The 17,057-nt window shown below is 37.1% G+C and overlaps 1 protein-coding gene across 1 annotated transcript; it reads right to left on the bottom strand.

The window, feature by feature from the left end:
• Positions 1–65: 65 nt before the first annotated feature.
• LOC104087095 (CLIP-associated protein-like) lies at positions 66–15,449 on the bottom strand. The gene is made up of 21 exons (XM_009591496.4): positions 14,947–15,449; positions 13,596–13,751; positions 13,419–13,481; positions 9,830–9,898; positions 9,536–9,701; positions 9,051–9,212; positions 8,727–8,824; positions 7,683–7,757; positions 7,497–7,565; positions 7,327–7,412; positions 7,124–7,241; positions 6,865–6,963; positions 6,411–6,750; positions 4,451–6,213; positions 4,187–4,285; positions 3,848–3,952; positions 3,642–3,716; positions 3,497–3,565; positions 3,305–3,373; positions 3,051–3,152; positions 66–481 (listed from the first exon to the last, which is right to left on the bottom strand). Exons 1-21 carry the CDS (start codon positions 15,277–15,279, stop codon positions 320–322), a joined length of 4,278 nt encoding a protein of 1,425 aa, XP_009589791.1. The 5' UTR covers positions 15,280–15,449; the 3' UTR covers positions 66–319.
• Positions 15,450–17,057: the final 1,608 nt, after the last annotated feature.

Genomic DNA, 17,057 nt, shown 5'->3' with positions numbered 1-17,057 from the left:
AGCGTGGGGACCGAATGATGATCAAAAGAGCCATAAGCTATCTCGTCCCAGTTTCTAAAGCAGTATTCAATCAACTGTAAATTTCATTATAAGCACAACATTTACTGTTTACAACATCACTCTTGTTCCCAACACGCACTCTCCAACTCCCAACCAATATATGGGAGGAAAAAAGATGAACACACAGTTAAATAAAAGAATAAAACTTTACCCGCCTTCAAAATGCACATTCACACGATATACAGGACACATCAAAGATTGAATGATAAGATAAAACTCCTCAGGAACCAACAAGGAAATTCCAAAAAGCTGGCAACAGCTAACTGCGGTTAGCATCTATAGGAGTACCTGTTCTGGCCTGTGATATTCGATTAGCATAAATAGTCACCAATCTTAACTGCGTGCTGTTCAGCCCTTCCAAGTATGGCAAAAATGCTTTGCCGAGCATGATGTATATGTCGACCAAACAGAACACAACAGTCTGCCAGCCAAAAAAATTACGCAATCAAAAAACAGCTTAAGTGATAAAACTACAGATATGTACAGAATGTGAACTATATTCATCTCTTCATTCTTCAACAGTATATGAGCCATAACGCCGTTTGATTATAGGCAATCGAATTTGGTTAAACCACAGCCATAAAGCTTGTATTACTAAGGTTTTTGTATCAGCCATAAGCTTATTGCATGATCTTCTTTCTTTTTAAACTTTCTTTCTGGGATAAGGTAAGTTTTATCGAATGACCATATATCGAGTCCATAAACAGGTGTCAGGAAAAGACAATGAAGTGAGGGCAGGGGCTCAATAGCGTTTAACAAAGGAACAACTATTAATACCGAAATATAACTGCAATATATGGCTAAGGAACAAGACTAAGAATTTTTCATTGTAGACTGCTACTAAGACATAAAAGTCTTTGTTAGATAATTATCAAAATGAATCTCCAAGACAGTTTTTAAGGAGATTTTATTATCCTCAACTATGGTAACAACTGACTTCATTCCTGGTTTACATTCACCCAATTCAGAACTTTTTGTTGCATATTAATAATGACGTGTTTAGAAATTTCTTTTCTTGAGCCGAGGGTCTATTGAAACAGCCTCTCTACCTCACACAAGGTAGGGGTAAGGTCGGCGTACACCCTACCCTCTATGAGATCACACTGGGTATGTTGTTGTTATTGTACTAATAATGACACGTGAAACGATCTGTTACATAAAATATATTAGATCTTCTACATAAAATGAATTTTTGAAACAAGATATTAGGTGCTTTTCTAAGGAGTGTTTCACATATTTCTCAAGCATGGCATACAACTGCCTTCAATCCTCTTTTAGTTTACTCGATTCCGGTGTCCCTGATTCTGATAGAGATATGCATAAGGACCAATGCCAAATAAAATTGCTGGGGGGACCTTTCCTGTAGAACTGCCATCGTATGCCAATTGCAAACAAACAGGTACAGCATACACTGATGGTAGGCTAGGAACCCGTGTTTTAGCTATATTTTGACTCTAATTACTGCACTTTATTCGTGGTTGAGCATAAATGACGATGATTTGTTCTTATTATGTGTATTGTGCTTTGTAAGAGGTGATTCCGCGTTAGGAAGTGATTTTAGAGCTAAAATAGATGATTTGGAGCTTTGAACTCTGAATAGAAGCCCAAGGAATTAAACCGGAAGCATACAGGGATCGAGGACCAATCCAGGATGTTAAAAAGTGATAAACCGGAACTCTAAGAAATTGCACTACCATGGGGCATCGAATGGCGCGGCGCAGCAGTGTAGAAGCGGATTTCTGACAAAAAATCAACTCTCTGAAAAAGTGCACTAGCGCGGCGCATGGCGCGGCGCGCCTGTGCAATTTTCCACCCAACTTTTCCTACTTCGGCTCAGAGGGGGTAGTTTTCTCCAGGCCAGTTGCTACATGGTATAAATACACTAAAAACACGATTTTTAGAGGACTTTTGACCTACGGAGCTTTTGGAGAGCATTGGAGGCTTCAAGACACAAGATTTCATCATTTTTTCACCAATTCAATACGAGAGTTTGGATTGCAATGTTGGATTGATGTTTTCCTACTCTTTGACTCCATTTGTGATGGCGTCCTCTATGATTATGGAGTCGTTTACCTTAGGGTTTGACATGATTTGGTGACTTTGATTGTTATCTATGGATTTGATTATTGTCTGATTGCTCGAATTTGTTGGAGGAGTTTTAACTCTAGTTGTGATTTTATTCATTATCGTGTTTAATCGGAAGAGGAGCATAATATTGAAAATTGTTGCAATGCGTGCCTTAATTTATTTTGGTACTTCTTTAAAGTAATCGAAAGAGCTTTGCGATCTACCTTTTGAATTAAGATTGAGAAATATTTGCGAAAAGTTTCTCTTAGACCATTCTTACCAATAGATTCTTGCAAGTTTCACCGCACTTCATATTAGCTTATTTGAACGGTTTAGGTTTAATCAAAAGAAGAACCTAAATCAAAATAATAGGATAATAACTTGTTGAACTCGTGAGAATCAATAGAACCTTAAGAGTGAAATTTAACCGTGTCAAGTCCAGGATAACAATCTTGCATCTATCATGTCATAACCCTAATTTCTCGCACTAAGAACAAATCAATTTTGCTAATCTCTAGTTCTCTGTGATCAATTGTTAATTGTTTCACTCTTAGTAGTTAATTATAGCTCATAATCATTCTCAATCGAAGTGTTAATCATCCTGAATGACATTTAACTAGAAATTACTTGAACGTTGTTTAGTCCAATCCCGGTGGAGATGATAACTTTCTATACTATCTTTAATGAAGCACGAGCTTGTTTTTATAGTGCGTATTACGCTCGTCAATCTCATGCTATCTAACTGATATCTCCACAATATAAAAGAAAATGAGTAGGAGATGCAAATACTGCTGAAGCTGTAACTATTACCCTGCTTGATTCTATTGAAGCTATAACTACTAGTTTAATTCTATTAGTGATTCTACAAAGCTTTTTAGGCTCAAAAAGAAAAGAAAGAGAACAAATAGAAAAGAAATTGGCACCTTGCGAACATCTGCACTCTGGTTTCCAAAAGCATCAAACAGGGCAGGTAAGAACGAGGGTAGCTGAGACATCAATTCTTCCTGGGAAAGCCTCCCCACAAGCTGAAAAAGGAAATAAGTTCAAATCACTAACCAATCAAAACTTAGCTTCTCCAAGTTTGACACACACTAGCAAAGTAATTACTTCTTTTCACATCGGAAAACCGGACACAAGACTCTACGAGTTCAGGGGTCAGATCCAATCAGCAAATTACCTTTGTCAAACAGTTAATACAAGTTACAAGAGTCTTCTCATCTTCGGTGACAAGCAAAGGAACAACAACCTGCAAAAACAGTAACTTATCAGAAATAGGAATAGCAAAAAGGCCATGAGATCCAAGCGAAAAATGAAAAGAAGAAATCCAGATATCTTGCTAAGCAAATTCAAATGAAACACAAGAACTTACACTTAAGCATCTAAATGGGTCATACAAGGACAACACCATAGTTAAACAATGCTCGGCTTCATTTGCAACCTGGACAATATAACACATTAGAAAAGGAGGGAAGGGAAATTTTCAGCATAATAACTTCATCTAAGTGAGAGTTTACTTTCGGGGCAACATCCTTGGTTGCGTTGAGCAGTTTTTCAATTACAACCTCAACTGAATCCTCCATAGCATCTCTCTGAGAAACAACAGAAAATGGATAAAATAAAACGACATTGTAAATGAAAAGGGTTAAAAAGACGCACACAACCTCTCTTATCTATAGATAAAGGGGTGGAATAAAAATAAATTTGATAAGCAGTAAAAAACCTGATTCTTCAGCATTTCGACTATCAGAGATAGAGCAAGTTCTCTTATTGAAGACTCAGAATCATCTAGCACCTCGAGTACAGCAGTCAATATCTGATTGAAGTACTGCACCGAACGAAAGATGACATCATAATAAAATCCATCTTTCAAACTAGTAGAATTGAATCCTGATATTCAGTAGAACTTTTAAAATAAATACGTAATAACTGAGCTCTACCTAGTTTTTGAATATGAAAAAATGAAATTAAACTAAATATGATTTGCAATGTTGCATGAGGAATTTAAAGTATACATAAAGGAGTAGCAACAACCAAACAGATAAATCTGCGACTAATATACCTTATTCCATATAGATTGATCATTGGCAATAGCTTCAACTAGTTGTTCAAGTGCACCATGCTTGTTGGCAGCACAACTTTCATCACTGCCATTACAGATCTGGCAAAAGTGGAAGAGAGAGCGCGATAAAGATTTTGATAGTTTTCATCCCAAGTTTTTGCAAAAAAGACTTGATAGTTTCTTTAGCCAAGGACGAGGAGAATCTCTGAGAATTTGACAATAAACTGTAACTTGACAGGTACAGATTGACCACAGAGAACTCACCGTATGCAGAATTTGAGGAATGCTTGGTCCAGTTGTTGGAGTTGAGTTTATCTTCAGAGCAGAAAGTTTCAGGTGATTAAGTCCCAAATCAGATTCCTTATCAGCCCCAACACCCGAAGCTACCCCTAGATGCTCCGAGTCAACTAACCCATTAACCTCCAGATGGGGAGTGGAAGTGTGCTCCATCTTTAAGCTGTCGTCATTACATTCCTGCGGATTATCCCACAATCTGTCACTCTGATTAGCGGTAAGGGCCAAAGCTTTTGAAACAGGAAGATCGGAGTTGGAACCAGTTTCAACACCACGATAGAAGTCTTGAGTATCATCAGACAACGAGTGACCTATGGAGCTAGTCATATAGGTCGAGTCTGGAAAAGAGTTCCATTTTCTGGCACCATCATTATCAACTGAACCACCAGAATACCTTCCAAATAGATGACTTTTCTTTGAAGCTCCTATATATGCCTCTTCAGAAGATGTTCCAACAACATCAGATGGATCATACTTGGAACGTTGCCTTTCTTTCTTATTCTGTAGAAAATTCATCAAATCCACCTCTATACGAGGGGTATACTGTTTAAGTGCCCGCCTCAAGGAATTTTGTTCTTCAACTGATAAGCTAAGAATAAAATTCAAAACCCCTGTTGCATCAAAGTGTGTGTACACTGATATAATACATGAAATAGCTGCTTCTTTCAGTTTGGTGTTTTTATCATAGACTAGTGGTGTCAACTTAGCAAGCCATAACTTGAGGATGCCACTATTTCCAGCACCTTCAGAATTCGAAGGATGCTTGTTAAAAGAGCCAATTGAAAACTCAATTACAGCAAGTTTGGCCTTCGGAGAACGCTGTTCATCCAATGAACGGAGCAAAGCTGGCAAAAGGGAATCTATACCATATGTTTTGCTTACAATTTCTAATGTAGTTGAGCAAGGCTGCCTCACCGATTCCTTGGGATCAATTAGCCGTGAGAAAACATGGGGCAAAATCCTCTCCATGTAACTTTCAAATGGTTTTCTGCAAGCTGGAATAAGATCTGCAAGGGTTGACAGAGCTGCCTGTGCAACTTTATGATGGGGATCATCAAGGTGCTGGAAAAATAATTTCATAACCTTCTCGAAGCTCTGAATGATTTCTGGAATACCTCTAGGCCCCTGCTGTAGCAAAGACCTGACATAGCTAAATGCAGCAACCCTAGCATTCCAATCTGAACTAGGACTGAGACCCTCACTTAATGCATCACTTAGTGAAGCGGGTCCATCCACATAACTTGACATTTCTCCTAGTGGGAGCTGACTGTCATCAAAGCTCCTCCTCTTGCTAGCAGACATTCTTCCTGCTGTGTTCTTTCTTGATAGAGGACGTTGAAAGTTTGGAACGTAATTATTCTGATAATCCCTAAAGTTAGCATCTTTGTATGGTGACTCTACATATTGTCTGTGAACATGCGAGTTCATTAACCGCCTACCTTCCCTAAGTTCAGCATGATCTTCAACAAATCCTCTATCTTGTAGTTTTTCAGAAGCCCTTCTTGCCGAATTAGCTGAAAAGGATTCATGAACCACACTACTTCGATAGGATGCTTTAGCAGAATCCTTCGAGGCCTGGATCTGAGTAATGATATCGGACAAACCCAATCCACCATTGCGATTATTACCTTTAGAGAAACCAGATGGTGCATCTACCAAAGCATTAGCAAGACTATTCGACGCAGGAACAGCAAGAGGAAATGGTGGATCACGGGACGATGGTGGGTCAACTCCTGCACTAGGGGCAGTAGAAGAAAAATTAAACCGTTCATAAACTTTCAAACATTATAGCTATAGTGTTTTTTCAGCATCCCTTTTGCTAAATCATAGAAGCTGCATGTGATAAACTCTAAGGCTTTCACCTTCGCACTAAAATACTACACACAAGCTTTTGAGATGGGGAAACGATAATGGAAGAGGAAACAATTACCTAGATCCAAACTAGAGGATCGACTTCTCTCAGATATATCCAGACCTTTGAGCAAGCTTTCTATAGCAGAAACTTTCTGTTTGCTGGCATGAAGTACACTTTCCAAGCTACGTTCTGTGCCAGTACCCACAGGTTTTGTTTGTGACAGGAGTAGCCCAGAGGAGAGGGACGTGCCTGAAGGCAAACTGGAAGTTCTATCCATAGCAACTATTGCAGATGTTCCATAACCAGGAATTTGCGAAGCAGATGTTTGAGGAGCAAGTGAGAAGTGTGAACTCCTCTCTCGAACAGAAGGTGAAGCATGTCGTCTGTGAGTTCCACCATCTTCCTCATTTATGATCTGCAGAAGTGTTTCCCTTTAGCCCATCATGTCAAATCTTAAAGCAATTTAAAGCAATGCCAATCATCTGTGTTGGAAAGATGCTGGGAGCAACTATAAGAGAAAAGCAAGTACCCTTTGGATAACAGGATCAAAGGACATAAACAAACGCCTGGAACGTTCGGGCCAAGTTCTTGCAAACATTCTGTACAAAGTTCTTGCAATTGATCGTACCTGTTAAGCTTTCAAGTGAGAGTAAAGACATTGCAAAAAGAAAGGGAAAAAGAGATATTGAATACAAGTACAAATTGGAAAAGAGTGTCTCTATTTCTATGCCAAGAAGCATCGTATACATTCACATATACATCTGATACGTAGAATTCAAGATCCATACCTCACCCATTGCATCTGTTACACAACATTTTATAAGGTCTTCATAGAGTTCTGCTGAACGTTGTATCTCAGAAGCATCGGGCCAATGTTCCAGGATTAGAAGTGCATACTCACAGCATCTGTTAAGTGTTGCAAATCAGGAACAGCACTGTCCAGAGTTAAATCAGAATAAACATGATAATTGACTACAAAGGAGAACCAAACCTTGCACGAAGGACTGCATTACGATCATTCTTTGCACAATCAGCTATTCGAGGAAGTGCACGAGCAACTTTGCAGTTGCGCAACATCTGAAAATAAAAGTAGCAGCACATGACTGACCAATATAACATGGAGCAAAAGAGAGAAGATTGTAATGGCACATAACCCGTTACCGTTTTTATGCAGGTATCAGCAGATTCTGCAATTACGAGAACAGTTATCACAACAAGCTTGAAAAGAACCTGAAGTTCAAATCAGGAAGTCAGAAACAACCAATGTCATATAGCATGAGATAAGTTTTTCCCGAAATGAGATGAGAGAAGAATAAATTTGCGGACAGTAGCAAAAAAGTTACTCACTGGAATGAACATCTCGGCACATGCCTCAAAATCTCCCAAAAGCTCTTGGGATAAGAAGCTTAACAAATGGCAAGCCTACCAACAAACAAGGAGAAGACACTATAAATCCTCTCCGCCAGAACACTTTAGTCTACTTAAAATTCTCCATGTTTATGGAGTACATGCATATGAGACACTAAACAACTATTCTCATCAATTTCAGAAAAATAATGATTAGGTGAAGTATAACCCGCCTGGAAACGTATTTTGATACTCCAGGTTCAAGTAGCGCAAGGAGACATCTTAACTGATAAAATCTGACAAAAAGGCAAGATTCTAGGTGCATACATTCAGGTTGGGATATACCCTTTAACCTGAGAATTAATAACTGATGCAAAAGAAATGTCTCCAGAACAAAAGAAAAATAACTGCAAATGTCAAGATGCAGTCTTAGCTTGCATAAACACATTGGAAAAAGAAAGGGACACATGTCTGACTACTAAAAGGCTTTTATTAGACGGAAATTGCAGCAGAAGTGGAGCAGACAGCATTAGCAAGCTATTTTGGATGGACTACGATGTAAATATGTGATATAAACATTCAAATTTCTACACCCTCAGTTTTAATTTAAATGACACACTTTCCTTATTAGTCCCTTCCAAAAAGAATGACACATTTCTATATTTAGAAACAATTTAACTTTAAACTTTTCATTTTACCCACTTTACTCTTAATGAAAAGCTTTTATAGCCACACAAATATTATGGCCCCACAAATATTTTGCCCCTAAGCTTTTAGGACCACAAAGATGTTGAAAAGTCTTCTTCTTTTTTCTTAAACTTTGTGCCAAGTCAAACTGCATCATCTAAATTGAAACAGAGGGAGTAGTAGATTTTATGTGTTGATTGACCATAACCAGGTGCTCATAACCCATTAGACACAGCCCAGGTAACAAAGCAGGAAATAGCTAAACGTATAATTAGAGGAAAAAATAAGTTTTCAAAAGGCACACTAGCAATAGATATGACAGCAGAGTTGCTACTGTTATTGACTATGGTAACAGACCTGTTTGACAATGGTGGATCTCCGATCAGATAACTGTGTGCTCAAAGGGACAACAAGTTGCTTTAGAAGTCCACGGAAACAAGGAAAATCAATTGCACCTGATACGATGAAAGAGAAGATGAGCCGCAATACAAGCTGGTCAAGGAATAAAAGGAAAGAAATTGTTTGAACATAAATAATCTATTTTCTCTTATTCGTACAGTTCTCTTTTCTTTTTTCTTTCCTTTCAGTGGGGGAGGGAGGAGGCGGCGTTGAGCTCTGTATATAATTTCAATAAAAGAAAGGGACGTTCTTATACCGCAAGTGTCATAATAGAAAACATACCTCCAATAGCAAGAGCTTCAATTCTTTGCATAGCAGCGATACGGACAGACCAATCCTTTTCTGGCACAAGGGTAGAAGCAATCTTCTCAAATTCCCTTACCAGCTCCTTCTCTGAGTACACTTTAATTGGTTCGACAGGTTTTTCTGCAATATCACCATCCCCTATACAAAAGTAGACCAAAGTAAAACATTTGATCAAGTATACAACCATAGACTGTTATTATGCATTACATGACAGCAAAAAATCTTCCCTTTTCATTCCCTTTCTTTGTTCAAACTACCCTTTAGCTCATAGTAGTTGTTTTACCCAGAAAATCATCCTGATCACCACTAGCGAATGATTTTTCTATGTCCATATTCCCAACCTACAATATGTAAGTTAACCAGCAAAACCTTCCTTGATAACTTCTATACCGAACAACATGACAATAGGATGCCCACAAAAGCTTACCATAAAATAGAAGTTTCCAAAACATATTACTAACCTCCAAAAAGAGATACCTCTCTTGTTGAACTTTTAGCCTTCGGGCTGCTTTTCTTGGGATTAAGACTAGTGGGTCTCACCTCAGCAGCTGAATAGTTTTTTGGAATTCCATCTGCTAATCGAATTTTGGGCTCAATCTTCTCTAGTCTGGCATTAATATCTTTTAGCTGCAGCCAGTTATCAAGTCATGACAGATTGAGAAGAATTTTTGCTTTTAGTGACCAAGCGAAATAAAATCTACATATGATAGAAAGTTATTTGCTAGAATGAAAACGTCTCAAGTTATGTAATATACCATCATTGTAGGAAGATGATGGCGCTGAAGCTCATCACGGAACTGAGGTCCAGCCTGTGAATACATCTCCTGCAAAGAAGATAAAACATGGAGTGAGGGACGACTGTTAAAGACATAAATCTTAATCATGGAACTAGATATTTGTTAGAGAAAAGAAGTAAAACAACAATATCATACAATAATATAAAGTAAGAATTCAGTAATGATACACCAATATTAACAAGCAGCAGAATCATACAGAGACCAAATATTTCCAAACATTCATCAACAGCTTACCTTCTGCTGCAACTTTAACCAACTACAGAGAAATGATTACAAATCCAACTAGTAACAGCCAATCACTTCCACGCAGCATATAATGGTTTTAAATCCGAAACCTACATAGCTAGTAACTAGGCACATGAATCAAGCTGATCATCTTGGTTACACGGTTCAGAAAAGGCAAATTAGATTCAAGAATCTACTCACTTTTCCATTGAGAATTAGAGTTTCATATTTTTTCAGATTGAATGTGTATTTTTAATAAAACACTGTGTCCTGTGATCTTGCTTTCAACTAGAATTGATCCTTGGGCTAGTTCAGACAATCTTGAGCCTTCGCTTATTAATTATAGATAATTTCTAAATGTTTGATCAATTAAATCGGTCAATCTCAGGCGAATTCATTGATAACAAGCCAAAACCAAGACCCCTCAAGCTTGTAAAAGAATAAAAGCAAAGACTACGTGAAACTGGAGCATCTCCATGTTACCAGTTAATCCCTGAAAGGGAGAAGAAAAGCCATAGAACCTTACAGTCAGAGACATGCTATGACTTTGAGAGTGAAACTAAAACAGTCACTTTTCCAAATTGAAGTTGATTGCTGAACGGTAAAACCCATACCAATTGAGGCAATGAATATCTAGAAATCTCAGTAAAATAGATAAGGTGTAGGAGCATCCCCCCCCCCGGGATAAGTGAGCAAAGTTAATTCAGTAAAGAGTATGAACAAAGTACAGGCTTTTTTGTGTGTGTGTGTGTGTGTTGGGGGGAGGGGGGATGGTAAGCCTCCATCCCTCAAACCTCCGCTAGCCAGGAGGCCATTAGTGGCTTACTATATTGCGCGGATTCTTCATTTTAGGCACCACGCCCGTGTCGACACGACACTGGTAAGGGCGTGAGATTCGCACTGGATGTGGTTAATCGAAATTGGATACTTTGACGACAATCCATGGACAAATATGACGAAAAAATGAAAGATTGAATTTTAGTTGCTGTCTGCTAATGCCTACAACTTGAGACTCTAAATGAAAGATTGAATTATTGGTTGCACTCCATTACCTATAAATTTTTCACAGAATATCTCTCATAACTTTGGATATTTATTAGATCTATTTTTAGAATTTTGAATTAATTTTAATCAAATCCTTGCACCTGTATCCGTACCTAGATCCATATCCCCGAATCTTAAATTTTAGATTATGAAGGATCCAATCTCTAGATCCGCACCCCGATCGGATAAACACACTCGAATTCAAGCAACATAGGTGGCTTTTGCCACTTTGCCCCCTTGGTGACTCGAGAATCCCCAATCGTACAGTTTGAGGTGGTGATGTTGCTATAGGACTATCTTGCAATCATCCTCTCATCGGGTGGAGTAAGTAAAAGGTGCAATAAATTTCTCTTCACAAGTACAAAAGTTCCCCAAAGGCTTCAACCATGGCTCCTCGATTAAATCACAACCAAATGATATAAGACTATTCAAATGCCTATCTTATCCTTCATACTCAACTTTGCTTCAGCAAGTAGTTTTGTATTTCCAAATCATACATAGAGTTAAGCCTCCTTCACTATGTGACTCTAAAACTGAAATTTACATTTGATTTGCAGAAATAAGGATGGATGTGTGAGTATACTAGGAGAGATATGGTTAGAAATGAAGATATTCGGGACAAGGTAGGAGTAGCCTCCGTGGTGGACAAGATTCGACAAGCGAGGCTGAGATAGTTTGGCTTTGGCAACTGAATAGGGTCAGGGAGGTATCTCCTTGATTAATAGTTGAACATGCTTGATGAACTTAGGGACATGTATATACAATACCTCGAGCTTCGCTCGGTTGGCCTTCCTACGAACCTACGCTGACGAATATCTCTTTTCTGTTCTCTGAAGTCTACAACAAACAAGTGGGAGAGGCAGGATTCGAACCTACGTAGAAAAACTTCAACAGATTTACAATCTGCCGCTTTTGACCACTCGGCCACTATGGCCCAGTGAGGAGGTGTGCGAAATTGACAATGGTGAGTCTAAGAAGAAGTAGAGGTAGAGGTAGAGGTAGGCCAAAGAAATAGTGGTGAGAGATAATTAGGCAGAACATTGCACATCTTCAGCATACTGTGGACATGACCTTTGATAGGAGGGTGTAGAGATCAAGAATTATGGTAGAAGATTAGGAGGTAGTCGAGCATGTTTTCTTTCCATACTAGTAGTACGTAGAAAAACTTCAACAGATTTACAGTCTGCCGCTTTTGACCACTCGGCCACTATGGCCCAGTGAGAAGGTGTGCGAAATTGACAATGGTGAGTCTAAGAAGAAGTAGAGGTAGAGGTAGGCCAAAGAAATAGTGGTGAGAGATAATTAGGCAGGACATTGCACATCTTCAGCATACTGTGGACATGACCTTTGATAGGAGGGTGTAGAGATCGAGAATTATGGTAGAAGATTAGGAGGTAGTCGAGCGTGTTTTCTTTCCATACTAGTAGTTGTAGTATTATTCTAGTATTTCCTTATTCTTAGATCTCAATTACTACCTGATGTTGCTTCTGCTTCGGTTTTGTGATTACGTTGATGTTGTTATTGCTTCTTTTCCATTGACTTTTTCAATATTGTATTTCTTTCTCTAAATTGTTGTGATTGTGTTTGCCTTGAGTTGAGAGTCTATCGAAAACAACCTCTCTACCTGCTTAAGGTAAGGGTAAGGTCTGCGTACACACTACCCTCCCAAACCCCACTTAGGGATTTCACTTGGTATGTTGTTGTTGTTATTGTTGTTATTTTCAGAAAAAATGTAAACTAGTACTATTCTTTTCCCATCCAAACCCAACATAATGGCCTAACCAAAACTCTTATATCTCTATACCGAAGCAACCGTAAAACTATATGTAGTATATTGGCCTCTTTTGCATGTTAACTCAAGGCATATTCAAGTAGGCAATATCAAGCCTTAACAAATTACTTATGTTGTTTCTTATGGATTAAAATCTCTTAAAGCCTCTGCCCCCCCCCCCAAAAAAAAACAAAATAAATCTTGTTGTGTTTGTTGGTTCTTTTTTTCTTCTCTCCCTATCTCAAATCTTGCTATTGGCCTTACAAATACAGTTTTTGTCTTTTTCAAACAGTTAGCAACTTACCATATCACTCCAATTAACACAGACTGTCAAGATTCGACGGAACAAGCCATCAGCAAAATCACTAATACACTAATCAATACAACTCTAACAATTCAAATGGAAGTAAAAATTCTCTCCTTTCCATCTAGAGAAAAGAGAAAATTCTTCAGTCTACAGATAGACGCAATTACATGAAATTGAGATGAGATAACAGTTTTGCTAACCTCAATACATGATATGGCTGCATCTCTAACACCAGGATTAGGATCACTCAACATTTGCAGAATCTGACAATAGCAGCAAGAAGAAGGATGTTTACATAATTGGATCCAGAAAAGGTTACTAATGTCCTATGACAACATACAAAAAAGCTTCATCGGCATTCCTGCTGATTAACATACAGGAGGAAGAATGGCCCGTTGAAGGGGCAGCTCAGTTGCTGAAAAAAGACCAATTGCTGATGTAACAGTTCGAGCAAATTCTTCTCGAACTCTGAAGCTTTTGTGCATCCAAGCATAAGACCCTGCCCTCTCAACAATGATAGTTGGTGAAGAAACCTGTAGAACATATACATTAATCAACCAAATAGATTTCCAGTTTTTTTCCCTAACAAACTAGCAGAAATGAGTAATTTTTTTAATATTTGACATGTGAAATTATCTCATGCTGGTTGTAACTGCTCTAACAAAAAATATTCACATCTGAGAGTAAATAAAATTATTGCTCAAAAGATCCCCTTGTAGAATAAGTGTTCAATTTGATAAGAGTCTTATCTACATCTCTGTGACAATCAAAAATAATGTGCTGCCTTGTGAGGAAAAAAAAGAGCACCCAAATTATATATCTTCACACGCTGAATTAGTTTCAAATTTTTTGATGACTGAGAAATCCACGAGAGCCAGTGGCACACTGTTTGATATTCAGTGGATAATGGGTCCACGCCTCAACTCTTCTCCACTTAAATACCAGGCTAAATTAGTTTTACATAATAGCAACAAATGCGATAAGTTTGTTGTTTTGTATTACTGATACTTTTTAGATTGATCATATGTTTGGTCAAAGTAAACATGCCAAAAAACTTAATCATTACTGATGTTCTGCATAATTGTCAGTTACAGAATGGTAAACTATAATCTTGCACTATTATCACTCTTTTCATCCCTGAAAGTGTGCATGTGCATACAGTAGGACCAACGCACACATAACAAGCATATCGCATATTTTGGAGAAAATCTGAAAATACTAGACATGCCCTAATCAACTGAACTTCATTATTCGTCGCTAGCAAACAATTGAGTCATATAAATCATTTCTTTATTATTCACTCGTTCTGATCAAAGATTCCAATCGTTCAACCACCTTCCAACCATCCTTATCCCCCAAAACAATAAGAAAATTAGAAGGGGAAAAAAAGGAAATATTCAACCAGCATTTCGAGTTTGAACCAACAATACAACTCCGCCACAATCGGGGTTTAGCTATATGAATCCTCTATATTCATTCCGCGTCAGCATAAAGCAAGATTTAAGGGTTCTCCTAAACTAGAGATTCTCCAAATCTCTCACTTTATCCCTGTACTGCAATACAAATCTCTAACCAATCCAATTTATCCGAAAATTCGAAAGAAAAAAAAAAGAATATGCTCACATTAAGTAGAGTACCAAATAAAATTTAGCAAAGAAACTCACTTCAATTAGAGTAGAGTTACAGTAAAATGAAGAGTAAGTAAGTGCGTTCTCATGCTAGAGTTACCTGCATCAAAGTAAGCAACAATCGTCTAGCAGCATCTCTAACGGGCTGTTTCGAATCGCCTAATCTTTCAACGACGGCAGGTACAAGTGCATTGAAGTGAAGCTTCAAGTGTTCACCGGAGAGTACAGCGGCGGAATCGAGCGATTGTAAAGCACCCTGAGAGACCCTAAAGTTGTTGTCTTTCAGAAGATCTAAGCAAACATCCACAAGAGAAGTGACTTCCGAAGAAGAGAGGCTCTTTCTAGAAGCTTCGAGAAGTTGGTGGAGTCGTTCTACGCCCGCCATTCTCTCCTTCGTGTCCTTGGCACGTGCCAATTCCAGTGCCTCCTCCATTGCCGGTGTAACTAGGGCTCCGATCTGGTTCGACGAGGGTCAGATCTGCGTGTGGATTTTGGAGGAAATGGGCGTATGAAAAATGGAGGAAAAAAGTGACAGAGGAGAGTGTGAACTGTATGGGGAAAGAGGAAAGAGAAAAGAGAAAGGAGAGTGTTTTTAGAATTTGTATGAAAAACACTAAATTGACGGAAGAGAGGATATAGTAATCTGTGTGGTTGGAACCGACGACAGTTGATAAAAATTTCTTGTACCCAATCAACCTTTGACGGTGTGATAGTGGCTCAATGCCTTGGGACAAAAATTTACTACACTGTGATTTCACATTAAACAATGCAAAATTACTTTAAAAGAAGTGTTTGTTCACTCATATTTTTATTAGTTGTTACTGTAGTTAAATACTTCTTCCCATAATGTTTGTTACTAAAGAGACATTAATTTTTCCTTATAATTGCAATTCACGTAAGTAAATTTCTGTCGACTTCTTTTTTATGGAAGTTTCTCTCGACTACTCACATATTTCGAGACATACAATCACTAATTGCATTTAAAGAAGTGGTTAGTTTAATTTAATGTAAAGGACCAAGAATGACTCTAACCTATTAGAAATTGTTAAAAAATATTCTTCTTTTATATATGGGTTCAAATTTATCCTTAATGTTATTTTTAGGCTTAAAATGATCCTCTCTTAACGGAAAGATAACATGCATTGATCAACATTTTAATTAAACATATACCATTTATTTAGTCCAGAAAAAAATGAATTTTTTTTACTAAAAACTGAATAAAACGAAAATATTTTTTTTTCAGTTTTTACAAAAAAACTAATTTAAAATATTTTCTAAAACAATATTTTTGTAAAAACAGAAAAGACAAAACTGAAAAGCAATTTTCTAAAGCAATATTTTGTAAAAGCTGAAAAAGAAGAGGAAATATTTTTTTACTAAAAACTGGGGGGAAAAAATGAAAATATTTTTTTCCAGTTTTTACAAACAAACTGCTTTAAAAAAAAGCTGAAAAATATTTTCTAAAATAATATTTTTGTAAAAATTAAAAAAAAAAAAACTGAAAAGCAATTTTCTAAAGCAATATTTTTGTAAAAACTGAAAAATATTTCCTCTTCTTTTTCAGCTTTTACAAAAATATTGCTTTAGAAAATTGCTTTTCAGATTTGTTTTCAGTGGTTACAAAAATATTGTTTTAGAAAATATTTTTCAACTTTTTTTTTGGTAAAAACTGGAAAAAACTATTTTTGTTTTTTTTCAGTTTTTAGTAAAAAGAAATAATATTTCCTCTTATTTTTCAGCTTTTAGAAAAACATTGCTTTAGAAAGAAAAAAAATCAGTTGTTTTTTCAGTTTTTATAAAAATATTATTTTAGAAAATATTATTCAGCTTTTTTTAAAGCAGCTTTTTTGTTAAAACTGAAAAAAAATTATTTTTTTCAATTTTTAGTAAAAACAAAATCACTTTTTTCCTGACTAAATAAATGCTACATGTTTAATTAAAATGTTCATCAATGCCATGTCATCTTTTCGTTAAGAGAATGGCATTTTTAAGCCTACAAAATAATATTAAGAGCAAATTTGAACTCATAGGTGGAATGAGTACATTTTTGAGCCATTTCTAACACGTTAAGGGCATTCTTGGCCATTTTTCGTTAATTTAATAGAATTCTCATTCCTTTTTTACTGTCAAAAAATATTTGTATGATGTGGCAAACTTAAACGATAATTCATAAATTTATTAATGTAATTCATGTGTAGACAAAGCTGGGAA

The sequence above is a fragment of the Nicotiana tomentosiformis genome, chromosome 1, assembly GCF_000390325.3.
Source record: "Nicotiana tomentosiformis chromosome 1, ASM39032v3, whole genome shotgun sequence".
Classification (NCBI taxonomy): Eukaryota; Viridiplantae; Streptophyta; class Magnoliopsida; order Solanales; family Solanaceae; genus Nicotiana; species Nicotiana tomentosiformis.
The sequence above is the reverse complement of the archived record's forward strand: the minus strand, read 5'-3'. Positions and strand labels throughout refer to the sequence as shown.

Coding starts and splice junctions, on each gene's coding strand:
- LOC104087095 (XM_009591496.4), bottom strand. CDS start 15,279: ATGGAGGAGGCACTGGAATTGGCACGTGCCAAGGACACGAAGGAGAGA. Junction 13,482..13,595: donor AACGGGCCATTCTTCCTCCT/GTATGTTAATCA, acceptor TGCTATTGTCAG/ATTCTGCAAATGTTGAGTGA. Junction 9,213..9,535: donor AGAGGTATCTCTTTTTGGAG/GTTAGTAATATG, acceptor ACTTTTGTATAG/GGGATGGTGATATTGCAGAA.